Genomic DNA, 15,528 nt, shown 5'->3' with positions numbered 1-15,528 from the left:
AGGGAACTGAAGGATGGTATTTAGAGCCTAATGCATTTCTGGAGAGTAGTTCTTTTGGCTCTCATATGTTGTCAAGTTAAGATAATTTTTCTAGTTGGGTGTATTTATACTTACTCTTTGATTAGAATTGTGTTTGGTTAGCAAGTGTTGCTGTGACTACCTATAACACCCCCGCTTATCTAAGAGCCTTAAGCTAGACATCTCAGATAAAAGACGGTGTTACCATCTCAGAAACTGAGGCAAATAGTATAAGTAACAACCGAGTCAAAGCTACTTTAACAAAAACAAATACTATGTGATAAAATAAAGGTTTAATTGATAAGAATAATCCAAAATATGGGCCATCTTCCCACAATAATCTGAACTTTAATTTAACTGAAAATAAACCTTACTATTACTCTCCTTATCTCATACTACACCTACACCATTTTTAACCTGTAAAATCAGGTAAACCACTCTCACCAACCAGTTTCATTTTTTATACTTCTTCCTCTCCATTAACACTTGTCACCAAGCAGACAACCACCAGTCCAGCTCCACCACTCCGCCACCCTCAACCCATCCAACCACCACACAACATAACCACCACCATTCTGCCGCAACTGAACCACGAGTCCACGCTGTACGCACCACCACCATTCTGTTCCATCACCCATTTACATACCTTTTACAACAATACCCCCATAAAAGAGAAGAGATAAATTATACCAAACATGAATAAATATGAGCATTAGAGTGGTAGATCACTAGATCTTCAAAATGATTACAAGAGATTTGAGTTTGAGACTATATTAAGGAATAAAATTAGATATTCAAAACGTAGCACTGTGCGAACGCTTGAAACATTAAAAATTCACATTGGCCATTGGCCGTCTTCATCATACTTGACCTCGGGTATTCGAATGATAGTCAAAACCCGGTGGTGTGATTGCGCCATTGCGGGCCGAAATTTGGCCGTCAGCGGCTGACTAGAGGTGGCAAAGAATGGAGGTCTGAATAGGTGCGAATTGATCATTTCGGCACCAAAACTAGGAGCAGGAGACTAGAGAAGCTGCTCGCGCTCGAAGTAGCTAGGAACCGGGAAGAATAGAAGGACAAGTGAGCAGTCGTGGGTCGTTTCCAACGGTGATGGTGCAGCTATGATTGGCGATTCCTGCATGACAGAGCAGCGACGGGGGAGTTAATTAATTGATGTTGTTTACTGTGTTGTTGGAATGGCGTACAGAGAGTCGGAGACGGGAGGAAGGATGGAGGGAAGTATCGTGGTAATGGTGGTACTGCCGCCAAAATAGTGCAAAAATGGTGCAGCGGGTTAGGACTGTTTCGAGATGAGATGAGATTGTTTGTTGGTGGTGAGAACGCCCGGTGGTTTTGGTGTCTGTGGTGTAATGGTTAATGGTACTGGTATTGCCTTAATAATTTTAGTTTTTCTTTTTTTCCGTTTAATTCTGACCTACTAACCTGAGCAGGTAACAGGTTAACTAGTATATTTTGAGAAGAGTTAGCTAATAGTAAGGTTTATTATTAGTTAAATTAAGGTTCGGATTAATATGAGAAGATGACCCGTTGTTTGGATTATTCTTGTCAATTAAGCCTAAAATAAATGTCCGCATTGGACTTACAAATCCCACGGCGAAAAGCCACCAATAAATGAAGTACTAAATAAATTTAATTACAACTGACAAATTTAAGCGATAAATAATAAGTGAAGTCCAACTACTAATGATAAATAAAAGTGATGACTCGAGTCCCAGCTCACACGTCCCAGCCAAGAAACAACCATCAGCTATACCTGCTTATAAATCTATTCCCATGACGGAAATAGACAATTTAAAGACAACAATGAACACACAAGTGAACAATCTAAAAACCATAATAAAATAAAAGGACGACATGCGAATAATATGAAATAAACAATGAAATGAATACGAGGTCATAATGTCACGGTCTCAATAATATGTCGCAAGTAGTCTGTTGCCAAGGCTCTCAGCCCAAGCTTAACCACACCATGTGGACTAGCCACGCCAGATCCAGGGCTAACTCCTTACACCATGCCCTGCCTGTTCTATCCAAACCAAGGTCCACGGCCCTTCAACATCCCCGTGCCTTGCCTATCCAATCTCATATCGTCTCAATAAAGTAATTTGCAACAACACAATATATATATGATTGCCAAGTATATAATTCCACAATGCCACGTTCCTTACCCAAATAACGATAAGCCATGCGAGATGAAATGAAAGACATGATATAATATAACATGCTAGGTTACTTGATAAAACAACAGCCAACAAATACAAACAAAGAGCTCGTCATCAAATCATACCATAATGCTAGACAACCACAATGTAGACAAACAAGCGCACGTTATAAACCCCGCAAGTAAATGTTGAGTAGCTAGCCTACCTTTTAGCAAAACTCCGTCGAAGCAGATAAACACAAGATAGTTAGAACGACTCCTCTACGAATTCGTGACCTAAAATAAACATATAGTGTACACTAATTACAATTCATTTAAGCCAACAAAGTAATATAATTAATAGTACCACTACTACTAATATCACCTCTTATTAATTTAGTGTGATATTAAAAAGGTTTATAAGCTAATAGATGAGTTAATATTCGGTTACTAAATTAATGTATAACGATTTAACAATACGATCATAAAAATATACTCCCTCCGTCCCGGTCAATTGTTGTCCTTTCGTTTTGGCACAAAGACCAAGGAAGGAGGGAAAAGGTCAATAACTAAATAACAAGTGGAACAAAATGTATGAGAATGATGAAATTACTCATCAAGTTCATTCTTAAAATAGAAAGGACAACAAATGACTGAGACACCCAAAAATGGAAAAGGACAACAAATGACCGGGACTGAGGGAGTATTAATGTGCTTAAGTCCACGTCTAAACCCACCATGGACTATTACTCCATACTAACTGTACACTCTCTTATCTACGGTAGTCCATAACAACACACGCACAACACCTCACTCTTTGCCTACTACTTCCTACTTCAACACGGCCACTGTACCACCATACACAATCCTCAAAACCACCCAGACAGCAGCACAAACCGCCTGTAACCTCCACAATAGCAGCCCATACACGGCTTCCATACAGCTCCCCTTATGATCCATTAACCATGTATAAGACGGTCTTAACACAAGCTATAAGATGGTATAACAATGAAATATAACTTGTCCTAATACCAACTAGACTAACCATACCCCTATCCTTGGTCAATTTACGCAATTAAAACCGTCTCAACAAAGTATAATCAAAACCCCCAAATTTGGTCTCTAGGGTTACGAAAACTGATTCCAAAATACTACATAAACTAAGCTAGTAATTAAATTAGATAAGACGATAGTCTTTACTTACGTATTAGGATGAAAATAAGCTAAGAATCGTCCCCAAAATCAGATCAACGAACCCCGTATCCCTTCGTCTGGTCCGTGTTCGTCGCTGCTTTCTCACAGGTTTCTTTTTTTTTCTCTCTTTTTTTGATAGTTGTTAATGAAAATAAGGTAATTAGTTTTTCTAATTTCGAATATTTATATAATGGACCATTTGGGCTGCTATTATACTCGGCCCAAACCGAGGTAAGACGTTTTCGTTTTTTTTTTTTTACGAAACCGTCTCACTTATTAATCTCGACTCATAAAAATTATTAAAATGAGATATAAAATGGTAATTAAACTTTATAAAAATTACGAGTATTACAGTCTTCTCCGCTTAAAATGAACTTCGTCCCGAAGTTTACCCGAAGCTATCACAACACAAACCCACTAAAAAAGTATAAATTATTGAATTAAACGGTGTTTTACATTCCACCCTCCTAAAAAGAAGGTTAAGTCCCCGTAACCATATACATATCTAATGGAAAAGATGAGAATATCTCTCGCGCATGGAGGCTTCTGTCTCCCAAGTAGCTTCCTCCACATCATGATTAGACCATAGCACCTTCACTAAAGACACTTCACTATTCCTAGTCTTGCGAACTTTGGTGTCTAATATCTCCTTAGGTAATTCTTCATAAGTAAGTTGATCATCCAGCTCAATATTCTCAATTTCTAGCACGTGTGATGGGTCACTTACATATTTTCTCAGCTGTGACACGTGAAACACATTATGAACTCTTGCTAAAGATGGAGGTAGTGCAAGACGGTATGCTACCTCCTCAACTCTATCCAGAATGTCATATGGTCCCACATATTTCTGACTCAACTTTCCACGCTTCCCAAATCTCATGACTCCCTTCATTGATAACACTCTAAGCAACACCTTATCACCAACATTGAACTCAATTTTGGATCTCCTCAAATCTGCATAACTTTTCTGACAATCTTGTGCAGCTTTCATCTTCTTTCTAATTACTTGAACTTGCTCAATCTTCCCTTGGACCATGTCAGGTCCCACCACCATCCTCTTAGCACTATCATCCCAGTAATTTGGACTTCTATACCTCCTACCATACAGAGCCTCAAAAGGAGCCATGCCGATACTGGCATGATAACTATTATAATAAGAGAATTCGATCAAATCCAGCTTCTCCTCCCAAGACCCTCAAAACTCCAGAATACATGCCCTAAGCATGTCTTCTAGTGTCTGGATGGTTCGCTCCGTCTGATCGTCCGTCGCAGGATGAAATGTTGTACTCATCTTCAATTGTGCTCCCAAAGACTCTTGCAGCTCCTTCCAAAATTTAGATATAAACCTCGAATCTCTATCTGACACGATATCCTTAGGAATCCCATGCAGTTTCACCACATTCCTCCTATAAGCCTTAGCTAACTCAGACTTACTCCAGGTATCTTTCATAGGAATAAAGTGAGCAGACTTAGTTAATCGATCCACTATTACCCATATCATATTGTTCCCCTTTTGACTCCTAGGTAATCCCACAATAAAATCCATAGATATACACTCCCATTTCCACTCAGGTACCTTCAAGGGGCTGCACTTTCCCTCGAGGCCTCTTATGCTCTCCTTTAACCCTTTGACAAGTCAAACACTTAGTTACAAATTCAGCAACTTCCCTTTTCATTCCAGGCCACCAAAAAGTTTTCTTCAAGTCTTTATACAATTTATCTCCTCCAGGGTGAACTGAATATGGAGTATTATGAGCCTCAGACAAGATACTCTTCTTCAATTATTCATCATCAGGAACACACCAACGGCCCTCAAAGCGGAGGCTACCATCAGCATCTAACCTAAACCGTGTAGTCTCCCCACTGGCAGCAAGGGACACAATTTCGCCATTCTCGAATCATATTGCTGCTTCTCCCGGATCTCAGAATACAACTCAGGCTCTATAGTCAAATCACCAACACTCTCTCCTTTTCTTATCACATGAACTCCCATCCTTTCAATTTCATCTCTCAAGCTCACGCGGGATAAAGTACTGCATAGGTGATGAATAGATTTCCTACTTAGTGCGTCTGCCACCCACGTTTGCCTTCCCCTCATGATACACAATTTCCATATCATAGTCACTAATAAGCTCTATCCACCTTCTCTAATTCATATTCAACTCTCTCTGAGTGTAAATATACTTCAAACTCTTATGGTCTGAAAACACCTTGAATGTCGCGCCATATAGGTAGTGTCTCCATAACTTCAATGCAAAAACTACAGCTCCCAATTCAAGATCATGGGTAGGGTAATTCTCTTCATCTGGTTTCAACTGACGCGGAGCATAGGCTATCACTTTCCCACCTTGCATCAAGACACACCCCAACCCATTCTTTGAGGCATCAGTATACACCTCAAAATTTTCACTCCCGTCTGATAAGGCTAAGATAGGAGATGTGGTCAAGCGCTCCTTAAGGGTTTGGATTGCTGTCTCACAACTCTCATCCCACCGAAACCGATTTTCTTTTCTCATCAAAGTTGTTAAGGGCTTGGCTATTTTTGAGAAATCCTTCACAAATCTCCTATAATACCCAGCTAACCCCAAGAAACTTATAATATCAGCCACATTCTGTGGTGATACCCAATTAGACACTGCCTCAATCTTACCTGGGTCTACTGACACTCCTTCTTTTGAAATCACGTGACCAAGGAATGTTACTTTCTCCGGCCAGAACTCACACTTGCTCAATTTTGCATACAAGTTATAATCCCTCAAGGTTTGTAAAATTAGCCTCAAATGTTGTTCATGCTCCTCTTTAGTTCTTGAATAAACTAGAATGTTGTCAATGAAAACAACAAACTGATCTAGGTAAGCACTAAACACCCTGTTCATTAAATCCATAAATACAACAGGTGCATTAGTTAACCCAAAAGGCATTACCACAAATTCATAATGGCCATACCTAGTCCTAAAAGCTGTCTTAGGAATATCCCCTTCCTTGACTCTCAACTGATGGTACCCCGATCTGAGGTCAATTTTAGAAAAATACACCAGCTCCACTCAGCTGGTCAAACAGGTCATCAATGCGAGGTAAAGAGTATCTATTATTGATAGTCACATTATTTAACTCCCTATAGTCAATGCACAATCTCATACTTCCATCTTTCTTCTTTACAAATAAGACAGGTGCTCCCCAAGGTGAAACACTCAGTCTCACATAGCCTTTCTCTAGCAATTCTTCTACTTGTTTCTTTAATTCCTCCATCTCCTTTGGTGCCATCCTATAGGGTGCCTTTGAAATTGGTCCAGTTCCCGGTTTCAAGTCAATGCTAAAGTCTATCGCCCTCTTAGGTGGTAACCCAGGAATTTCTTTAGGAAAAACATCAGAAAATTCACACACAACTGGGATTTCATCCCTCTTAGGTTCGGCCTCTCTCGTGTCCCTCACGTGACACAAATAAATTTGACATCCCTTCTTCAGATACGATTTTAGGGTCACCACATTTATAAATTTCACCTTTGGTTTGATCAGAAAACCCTTATAAGATACTCTCACCCCTTTAGGTCCCGTTAACGATATTTTTCTTTGGTAACAATCTATAAAGGCTCTCTGTTTAATCAACCAATTCATTCCCAGAATTATTTCAAAACTTCCTACAGGAAACTCAATCAAGTCTACTGAAAATATCACCTCACCAATCCTAATTTTTACATCTTTATATATTTTAGTACACCTAACAGACTCTCCCAAAGGTATCCCCACATTATCATTAATAAGCACTGGGTCATTTAATACGAGGTATTTGGCATGCTCACAAGACACAAATGAGTGGGTTGCTCCCGAATCAAATAATACTAAAGAAGGTTTAAGATTCACATAAAATGTACCCGAAACGATGTGAGTGTCGTTCTCGGCTACTTCCTTCCAAACCATAAATAATTTCCAAGCTGACTTCTGACCCGAACTTTGAACAGTTGTGGCTGACTTGTTACCCACCTTTACTCCACTTGCCTGATTGCCATTACCCATATTCTGCCTCTGATATGAACCATTCCCATAATTATTACTCCCTTGGTTGAGGAAGTGGTTGTATCTGTTGTTGTTGTTGTTGTTGTTGTTGTTGTTGTTGTTGTAGTTAATTAATTCTCTGATTGTACTCCGAATTGCCTCTATAACTGCACTGAGGAGTTCTGAAACCACCACCTCCATTACCATTATTGTAGTTATTTCTTCCTCCGGATCTGTATTCGGCTCTTACATGGCCAAACTTCCTACAGCCAAAGCATTGTCGCTTCTCAATGAAGCCTTGGCCGCGGCCTCCACTAACCCCACGACCGTATCTCCCACCATTATTACCTCCATAGCTGCCCTGCCCGATCCCATCAGAGAAATAGGCCCGGAACTGGTTCTGCTTCTTACTCCCACCTGCTCCTTCACTAACCGTCTCAGCCTTCCTTTTCTCCGCCTTTACTTTCTTTTCCTCTTTTATCATATCTGCTATCCTCTACGCATGACCAGCTCGCTGGTAAACCTCTTCCAGAGTGGTTGGCTCACCAGCTACTAGCCTTTTCTTTGTACTCACAGTCAAACCCTTCTCGAACCTCATTGCCAGCATCTCTTCATTGAAATTCAGATCTACTACATACTCTGACAGCTCCATAAACCGATTATGATAAGTCTCTACTGTCATGTCATCTGTCATCTTGAAAGAATCGAACTCTGCCCTCATCTTGCTCCTGATATGTTCGGGAACAAATGTAGCCCGCAGAATCTTCTTAAATCCTTTCCACTTCACATACGGACTGTTATTATTAGCAGCAACTTCTCTTATCGCCTCCTTACTACGAGTGTACCACATCCTAGATTTTTCTTTCAAGTAGAACGCAGCTTGATCCACTTACATCTCCGCCGGACAACTCATTAGCTCGAATATGTTGTCAAAATCGCTACACCAGTCTCCTAGTAATAATGGTTCACCCATGCCATCATACATTGTTGGATTGTGCCTTGCAATAGTGAGCCTCATTTTTTGCAGGATCTTGGGTCGAATTCTTAGTCTTCAATGCAGTAGTACATGCTTCATTTGTGGCGATCAGTCGGTCTATCTCTTCTTGGGACATTGTAGTAGGGACAGATTTCTTTGGAGGCATTATGAAATTCTATTAAGAATAAATAAGATTTATGAGATAAGGAATGAGCATTTACTTATTGGAGCCAATATATTATGTATATACTACTATTAATTGAAGAACTAAATATAAATGAGAAGAATAAATCTTTGCATCAACAATAAACTACTCAGTCGGGTTTATTTCACCCTGAACTGAGATAAATAATCTAGAAATCAGCCCTCTTAAGAGCACAAATTTCAGTCCTCAATTACATCTATCCACTCTAACATTCACTTCATCATACACTAAACCTACTACTTACACACTAACATGTTAATTAAGTAAACATTAATCACCACACATGTTATAATGCACGTGCAGTATGATTGTCTCCTTTTATTTGGCATATTTTATGGAATCTTGGCATTGGGCACTTTAAATAAATTTCTCTTAACCTTACGGTTCTACACCCTCCACGGGTACTTACCTGTTTGCCATTAAGGCCAAATTTTATCATATTGTACCGGCAACTTTCGTTAGTTATGCAAGCATACAAAATAATACATAAAAACATCCACTCTAACCTCCCACTCTCACTTATTCTCACCGAGGTGCCCGGTTCAAAACTAGAAGGGTCATAACCCGAATCAAAGACGTCTCCCTAACCCGAGCTAAGGGGGCACCTAATAGTTTCTACCCGGTGTTCATTTTATTTAGACACATCCTAGGTTCATTTAATTCATTTGTTTTATGCCCTAGGACCGTCGCTCTGATACCACTTTGTAACACCCCCGCTTATCTAAGAGCCTTAAGCTAGACATCTCAGATAAAAGACGGTGTTACCATCTCAGAAACTGAGGCAAATAGTATAAGAAACAACCGACTCAAAGGTACTTTAACAAAAATAAATACTAAGTAATAAAATAAATGTCCGATTGGACTTACAATTCCCATGGCTAAAAGCCACCAATAAATGAATTATTAAATAAATTTAATTACAACTGACAAATTTAAGCGATAACTAATAAGTAAAGTCCAACTACTAATGATAAATAAAAGTGACGACTCGAGTCCCAGCTCACACGTCCCAACCAAGCAACAACCATCAGCTATACCTGCTTATAAATCTATTCCCATGACGGAAATAGACAATATAAAGACAACAATGGACACACAAGTCAACTGACACGGCTGTCGCAACCCTATTAAAAATAAAACCAACATGCTCTAACTAATGCAGCAGAGGCAAGTCGGGTATTGTATCCACAGAGAGGCGGTCACTATCTACTCGTTATTCAGTCTGTCTACGGTCACACGATGGGGGGTTTGAGTGATTTTTACTAAACTAACAAACTGAAATTAAATAGCATGGATTGAAATAAGAGATTAAACAAATAGAGAAAAATATGCCAGGATGTCGGTTCACCACGATATTACACAATTCAGCTAAAGGTAGGTCAATCGGTCTGATGTGAGAAGGGTAAAAGAAAGGTCCTCTCGGTCTGCTATCCACCCTAAAATACTACTAACTTAGCTCTCACCCTCATTAGGGTAGTCTATTGTTCATAACAGGTCTATTCATTCCAATCTCTCGATCTAGGTCTGAATTTAACCAGTTTAATTACTTCAGTTGCATGCATTCAACCTAATAATTACAGTTATATTACTATCAAACAATTCTCACAACAAAACCTCCTAAACCAATTATTGCCTCATTGCTTTACTACCATGGCTCCCCTAATCCTAGCATTAAAGAATTAGCTACGCATAATAACTAATAAAACAATAACGACAAATAAAGCAACAATAGACATGGTAAAGAGATATGCAAAAGAGGAACAATACTTGAATGAATAAAAGAGAGAGAAAAATTACATAAGTTCGGATCCGGAAAAGAAAGAGGCAAAGCAACGTACAACAGTAGAAAATCTGAGATAAAAAGATAATTAAACTTAAATTTTGTCTTCCTTTATATAGGAAAGATATTTATTTAACCTAATACGATATTAAAGATATTAAAATCCTGCGTCAGATAGAAAAGTACTCGATCGAGCACTTTCATATCACTCAATCGAACAAGTCCAAGCTAAAACCTCACGATCGAGTACTTTTGTTACTCGATCGAGGACCTCCAATTAAGCACCTCTCGATCGAGTAGATTAGGTGGTCGATCGAGTAGATTAACCCCTCGATCGAGCAATGTTCAGCGCGTAATTCCTGCTTTGCGCACTAAACTTCAAACGGCCGCCATTTCTTCGTTACTTTTTTCGGTGGCGTTGGAAAGCTAAAAGGACAAGCTTTCATCTCCAATTTGAATCACTTGATTATCAGTTGTAGAACTCGAGATATGGCTCTTCAAAGTAGGCACTATTAATTTGAAGCTCTTCCTTTGCTCGCCTAGCTAACTTACTTCTACGCGCATCACCAAATAGTAGTTTCCAAGCTCCGACTCAATTCATCTCCTAAATGCATGCATAGTGTCACGGTCCGGTACTTTTTCGGGATCGTGGTGTGCACCCTTGCCCAACTCTAGGGCAAGAATGCAAGGAACAAGGGTCTCATACTAGTGAGGGATCGACCACTAGCACGTTTCTCGGGACTCGGGGTGTGTGTCGGGAATCCTAGTCACGATTATCAAAGTTCGACACACAAAAGCAATAAAAGTAAGCAATACGATTATTTTAAGTAAGAGACAAGCAATATCAAGCTTAAATATGAGAAGCGGTTGTTTATTGATTAGCACCTCTCATAGATGCAAATTTGATAGTTTGGTCCTGGTAGCGGGATACATTGATTGTGCAGAATAGCGATATATTTTCTAAACGCCTAAAAACATATCTTAAACTAAAAACGAGACTCCAAGATTCGACACGCAGGAAGTAGTCTTGGAGTACTAAATGAAACTAAAAACAGAAATAAAAATACATAAGCGGAAATATAAAATCTAAGGGGTGAAGTGAAAGGACCGCGCACGCAATTCTCAGGGATTATGCGGCTAAATGTGCGGCTCCTTACACTCTCCCCCACCTATTCTGTTGCCGCCCTCGGTAACACAAAAATATCGAACGGGGCTTCACTGAGACATCCTCGGTGAGCTGTGGCCGTCCATGCTGCATTGAGGTTTGGCTTTCTCTTGAGTCCGGCTTGTAGATAGTTCTCGGTCCACACCATGATCGGGTTCATCGTCCCTTCAAGAATAGAGTGTATTTCCTTGACGGTTAGACTCCCGAACATCATCTCCTCCAAGTTTATCACTTGCCTGTGGTCATTCTGGGAAGTCCAAGTCCTCGTTGCTCGAGCGGAAACTTCACGAGATCGTTCCAGGTGCTCGCTCCAGTGCACCTTCACCTTGTCCATCACCACTTCAGTACCTGCATTCAAGGGTAAGTGAGTTCTCCAGGACGCTGAATCAGCACTTCGGCGCGGCCCCCTGATGGTACGAGTACTTCTTGTTTGGGTCGACTGGCCCTCAAACCAGGACGTCGATTCAGCACATCGACGCGGCCCCCTAATGTCACGAGGCCTTCTTCTTTGGGTCTCACGACCCTCATTGTTGTGGTATTTATCTGTATACATCCCTCTAATTTTAAGGACTATAACGAATTATAATGATGAAACTAGTCATAAAATTAAATTGCATAAACAAAATTGTAAGGGATTAAGAAATAACCTTCGGTCCAAGCAAATACGGCCTAAGAACAATATCAAAGGAGATATTCGCCTATCAGTTGCACCCAAGACGATATGAGAAATGCCCTTTGATTATGCTAGAATCGATCCAAAAATTAACTAAATAATTTTTAGGTTTTTTGTGTTTTTCGTAGAGATGAGAGGCAAGAGAAAGAGTGAAAAAATTAGGTTAAGAAAAAATCACTCCCCTTCCCCTTTAACCGTGTATGAGGAGGAGATTAGGGTAGAATTTTTCTTCCTAATATTCTCGGCCCATTTACCGAAATTAGGAGAGTTAATTTCTCTTTTTTTCGGTTATTCCAAAAATGTATAAAATGTGTAAATTGTCATCTAGTGAGGATCGAACCCATGACCTCTTGGTTTGAGTACCCTCACTATTACCACTATGACACATTCATCTTGTTGATATTAAATATAACCGATTACATTTAATTACGAATTAACAGATTAATTCGTCCAAGCTAACATTACATACATTTAATTAAATATAACTTATTATATTCAATTTACGAATTGATGATTAATTGTCTCAACTAATATTATTTAATCTTCATTAAATAATTGTCTCATCAACACATTGACTAACTGTTTAGTCATATAAGGCATCAATGTGATTATATTTCTATAACCACATTTCTCAAACACATCCTATAGGTGTGACCTTTAGGGATCAGTTGATCACCGCCATCTGTATGATTGATGTGACCATAATTAGCGCACATTTAGTCCCCGAATTAGCCTTGTTCCCCTGCTTTTTAGTGCATTTTTGGGTCATTTATTGTCTTTAGTTCTTTGTTTTGTATATTCCTTGAGGTTTTGTGTCCTTGGTAGGAAAGGAGTGCAAACCTTGCATTTTCATGGCAAAATGAGACTAAATTGATTGAATCCAATGACCAAGCATCAAGGAGAGACAATATTAGAAGGCCTTTGTACATATTATAGTAGTTGGGCAATGATGAGGAAAGATCCTTGCATCCCCAAGGAAATCCCCAAGGATTTTATGAAGAAAAGGGAAGAAAAGAAGAAGAAACATGGCTGAGCAGCAATCCGCCCGTCTTCCCCTGAAGATGCCCGTCCCCCAGGACCACAATCCATGCGTCTTCTACCAAAGACGCACGGGCAGCAGCACCCAGAAGACGCCCGTCTTCTCCCAAAGACGCCCAGGCAGAGACTCCTCAATCCGGCCGTCCCGTGCCTAAGACGCACGGATTCCAAGATAGCGCAAATCCGTTTCTTCAAGCTTCAAGAAAGATGCCCTTCCTTCAGATAATACCGGCGTTTCCCTAAGTAGGGACTTAATCGTCATTTAAGCCCTTAGTTAACCCTAATGCATCCACCTAATTTCCACTATAAATATCCCATTAGTCTAATTAGAAGAGCATGTTCTTCTTATCAAATCTTAGAGTAGTTAATATCAATCAAATCTCTCTTTAGTTTTGTAATCAACAATTAATCAAGTTTTAATACAAGTTTTATTTCCTTAATCTCTCTTTTGTTCATCCTTTATTTTGGGTAATTGAAGATTATTTGGGTTATTATTGGGAGATTGACAACCTCTCAATCAAGCATCAAGTACTTCTATTATTCTTTGCTTTATTATTGGAATCATTAGTAGGTATAATTCTCTTAATCCCTTTTTAATTATTGCTAATTACTTTCATTTGTTCATCATGTTTCACTTTGTTGGTATGATTGACAACCTTGCTAGCATGTTCAACATGATAATGAGTGAGTAGTTCCATAGCTAGGGTTAATGGGTAATTAGGGGAAATCAACATGGGGAATGATTCATGCTTAAATTAATATGCTTTCATGGTTTATTTGCTTGCTTGTTTTGATCTCAACTTATGCACATGTTATGTTTGATGAAATGTGAGCCTATGAATCCTTGCATTTTTTTACCCATCACCTATCTTTTCAATGAGACTTGTAAGACATAAACCAACTCGAGTCTCATTAGACCATGCATGTTGTTGAGTAGGGAAGACTAAGTCGACTTGTAGGTGTTGTACAATCTAATCGATTCGGCTCCGGGACCCAAACTTTCCTAGGATTGTAAGATATAACCCAACTCAATCCATCACAACAATAATTGCTTGCTTATAATTTGAGAACATGTTTGTATGATTAATTCCCATGAATCCCCTATGACCCCATGACACCCTAGTGCTTTTTATCAATTGTTTACAATCCTTTCAATTCATCTTGCTTATTTACTTTCATTGCTATTTAGTTTAGTGACCTTCTACATCAACCCAAATTGTGACACCTCTAAGACACCACTAGTTTCAATAGAAATCTCATCTCAATTCCCGTCCCTTGGGATCCGACCTTTACTTGCCTCTTTACTTATTATAGAGTTGTTTGTGAAGTTATAAATTGTGTTTTGGTCTAGGTGCTTCCAACGACAATTGTTCCGAAAAATAGAATATAGCATCCGAAATAGTCCCGACCAAAAATGGCGCCGTTGCCGGGGACGGTGTTATCTTGATTTAGATTTTCTTATATTGTTATTAGTTGTATCTTTCTTTTACCTTGAGGAAGTAAAACTCCTCAAGGTTTGTTCTAATTGTTTTCGAGTTGTTTGATATTTTGCATGTCTAGAAGGTCACAAGGTGATTTGTTACCTTTTGATCGTGAAATTGAAAGAACTTTGACAACCAATAGAAGACTTGCTAGGAGAAATTTGAGAGGTATTAGTGAGGTTGTCGATATTCAACCAACTATTGAGTTCATCAACCCTTTTGCAAGAGAAGGTGAGGAGAACCCAACACAAAATACAACACAAAATCAACCCACAATGCCTAAGTTTTCATCACATTCCGTACCCACCGAGGAGAACCTACCCAATGGTACTCCCACACCACAACATCTAACAGGAAATTTCATTGCCAAATCCGCATTTATCCAATTAGTCGAAAGGAGCCAATTTGGGGGGATGCCTAGTGAAGACCCTCATTCTCATATGGAGACCTTTTATGACTATTGTGATGCGATTTCTCAAACCGGTGTAACTCAAGACCTAATTCGATGGGTCTTATTTCCTTTTTCTCTAATTGGCACCGCGAAACAATGGTTGAAGGGCCTTGATAAGGCCACTCTCGGAATTGATTCTTGGAAAAAGTTGGCTCTAGCTTTCTACAAAAAATTCTACCCACCGGAAAAGACTAACATGCTAAGAGCTCAAATTACGGGTTTTAAGCAAAGGGATGAAGAATCTTTGTATGAAGCTTGGGAGCGGTTCAAGGGAATTTGTCGCTCATGTCCTCACCATGGACTTAGCGAGTGGTTCTTGGTACAACAATTTTGGAACGGTCTATATGAAGATTCAAGGAACATTCTCAACATGGGATCAAATGGAATGTTCAC

General features: G+C 39.4%; 2 protein-coding genes, 1 long non-coding RNA gene and 1 other non-coding gene across 4 annotated transcripts; all 4 read right to left on the bottom strand.

Annotated features, from left to right (window-relative positions):
* Positions 1 to 1,635: 1,635 nt before the first annotated feature.
* On the bottom strand, positions 1,636 to 3,532 carry LOC141623821 (uncharacterized). The gene is made up of 2 exons (XR_012533663.1): positions 3,384 to 3,532; positions 1,636 to 1,804 (listed from the first exon to the last, which is right to left on the bottom strand). It is a non-coding gene; the product is annotated as an uncharacterized LOC141623821 (long non-coding RNA).
* Positions 3,533 to 3,878: 346 nt separating this feature from the next.
* Positions 3,879 to 4,499, bottom strand: LOC141619398 (uncharacterized). Its single transcript, XM_074436414.1, has one exon. It carries the CDS (start codon positions 4,497 to 4,499, stop codon positions 3,879 to 3,881), a length of 621 nt encoding a protein of 206 aa, XP_074292515.1.
* Positions 4,500 to 6,337: 1,838 nt separating this feature from the next.
* LOC141619396 (uncharacterized) lies at positions 6,338 to 7,387 on the bottom strand. The gene is made up of 2 exons (XM_074436413.1): positions 6,575 to 7,387; positions 6,338 to 6,382 (listed from the first exon to the last, which is right to left on the bottom strand). The coding sequence occupies exons 1-2, from the start codon at positions 7,385 to 7,387 to the stop codon at positions 6,338 to 6,340; spliced, it is 858 nt and encodes a 285-aa protein (XP_074292514.1).
* Positions 7,388 to 15,331: 7,944 nt separating this feature from the next.
* LOC141625888 (small nucleolar RNA R71) lies at positions 15,332 to 15,438 on the bottom strand. Its single transcript, XR_012535633.1, has one exon. It is a non-coding gene; the product is annotated as a small nucleolar RNA R71 (small nucleolar RNA).
* Between the last annotated feature and the right edge of the window lie 90 nt (positions 15,439 to 15,528).

This window comes from Silene latifolia, chromosome X (assembly GCF_048544455.1).
Source record: "Silene latifolia isolate original U9 population chromosome X, ASM4854445v1, whole genome shotgun sequence".
NCBI lineage: Eukaryota > Viridiplantae > Streptophyta > Magnoliopsida > Caryophyllales > Caryophyllaceae > Silene > Silene latifolia.
Note: the sequence above shows the minus strand (reverse complement) of the source record. Positions and strands in the feature narration are given on the sequence as shown.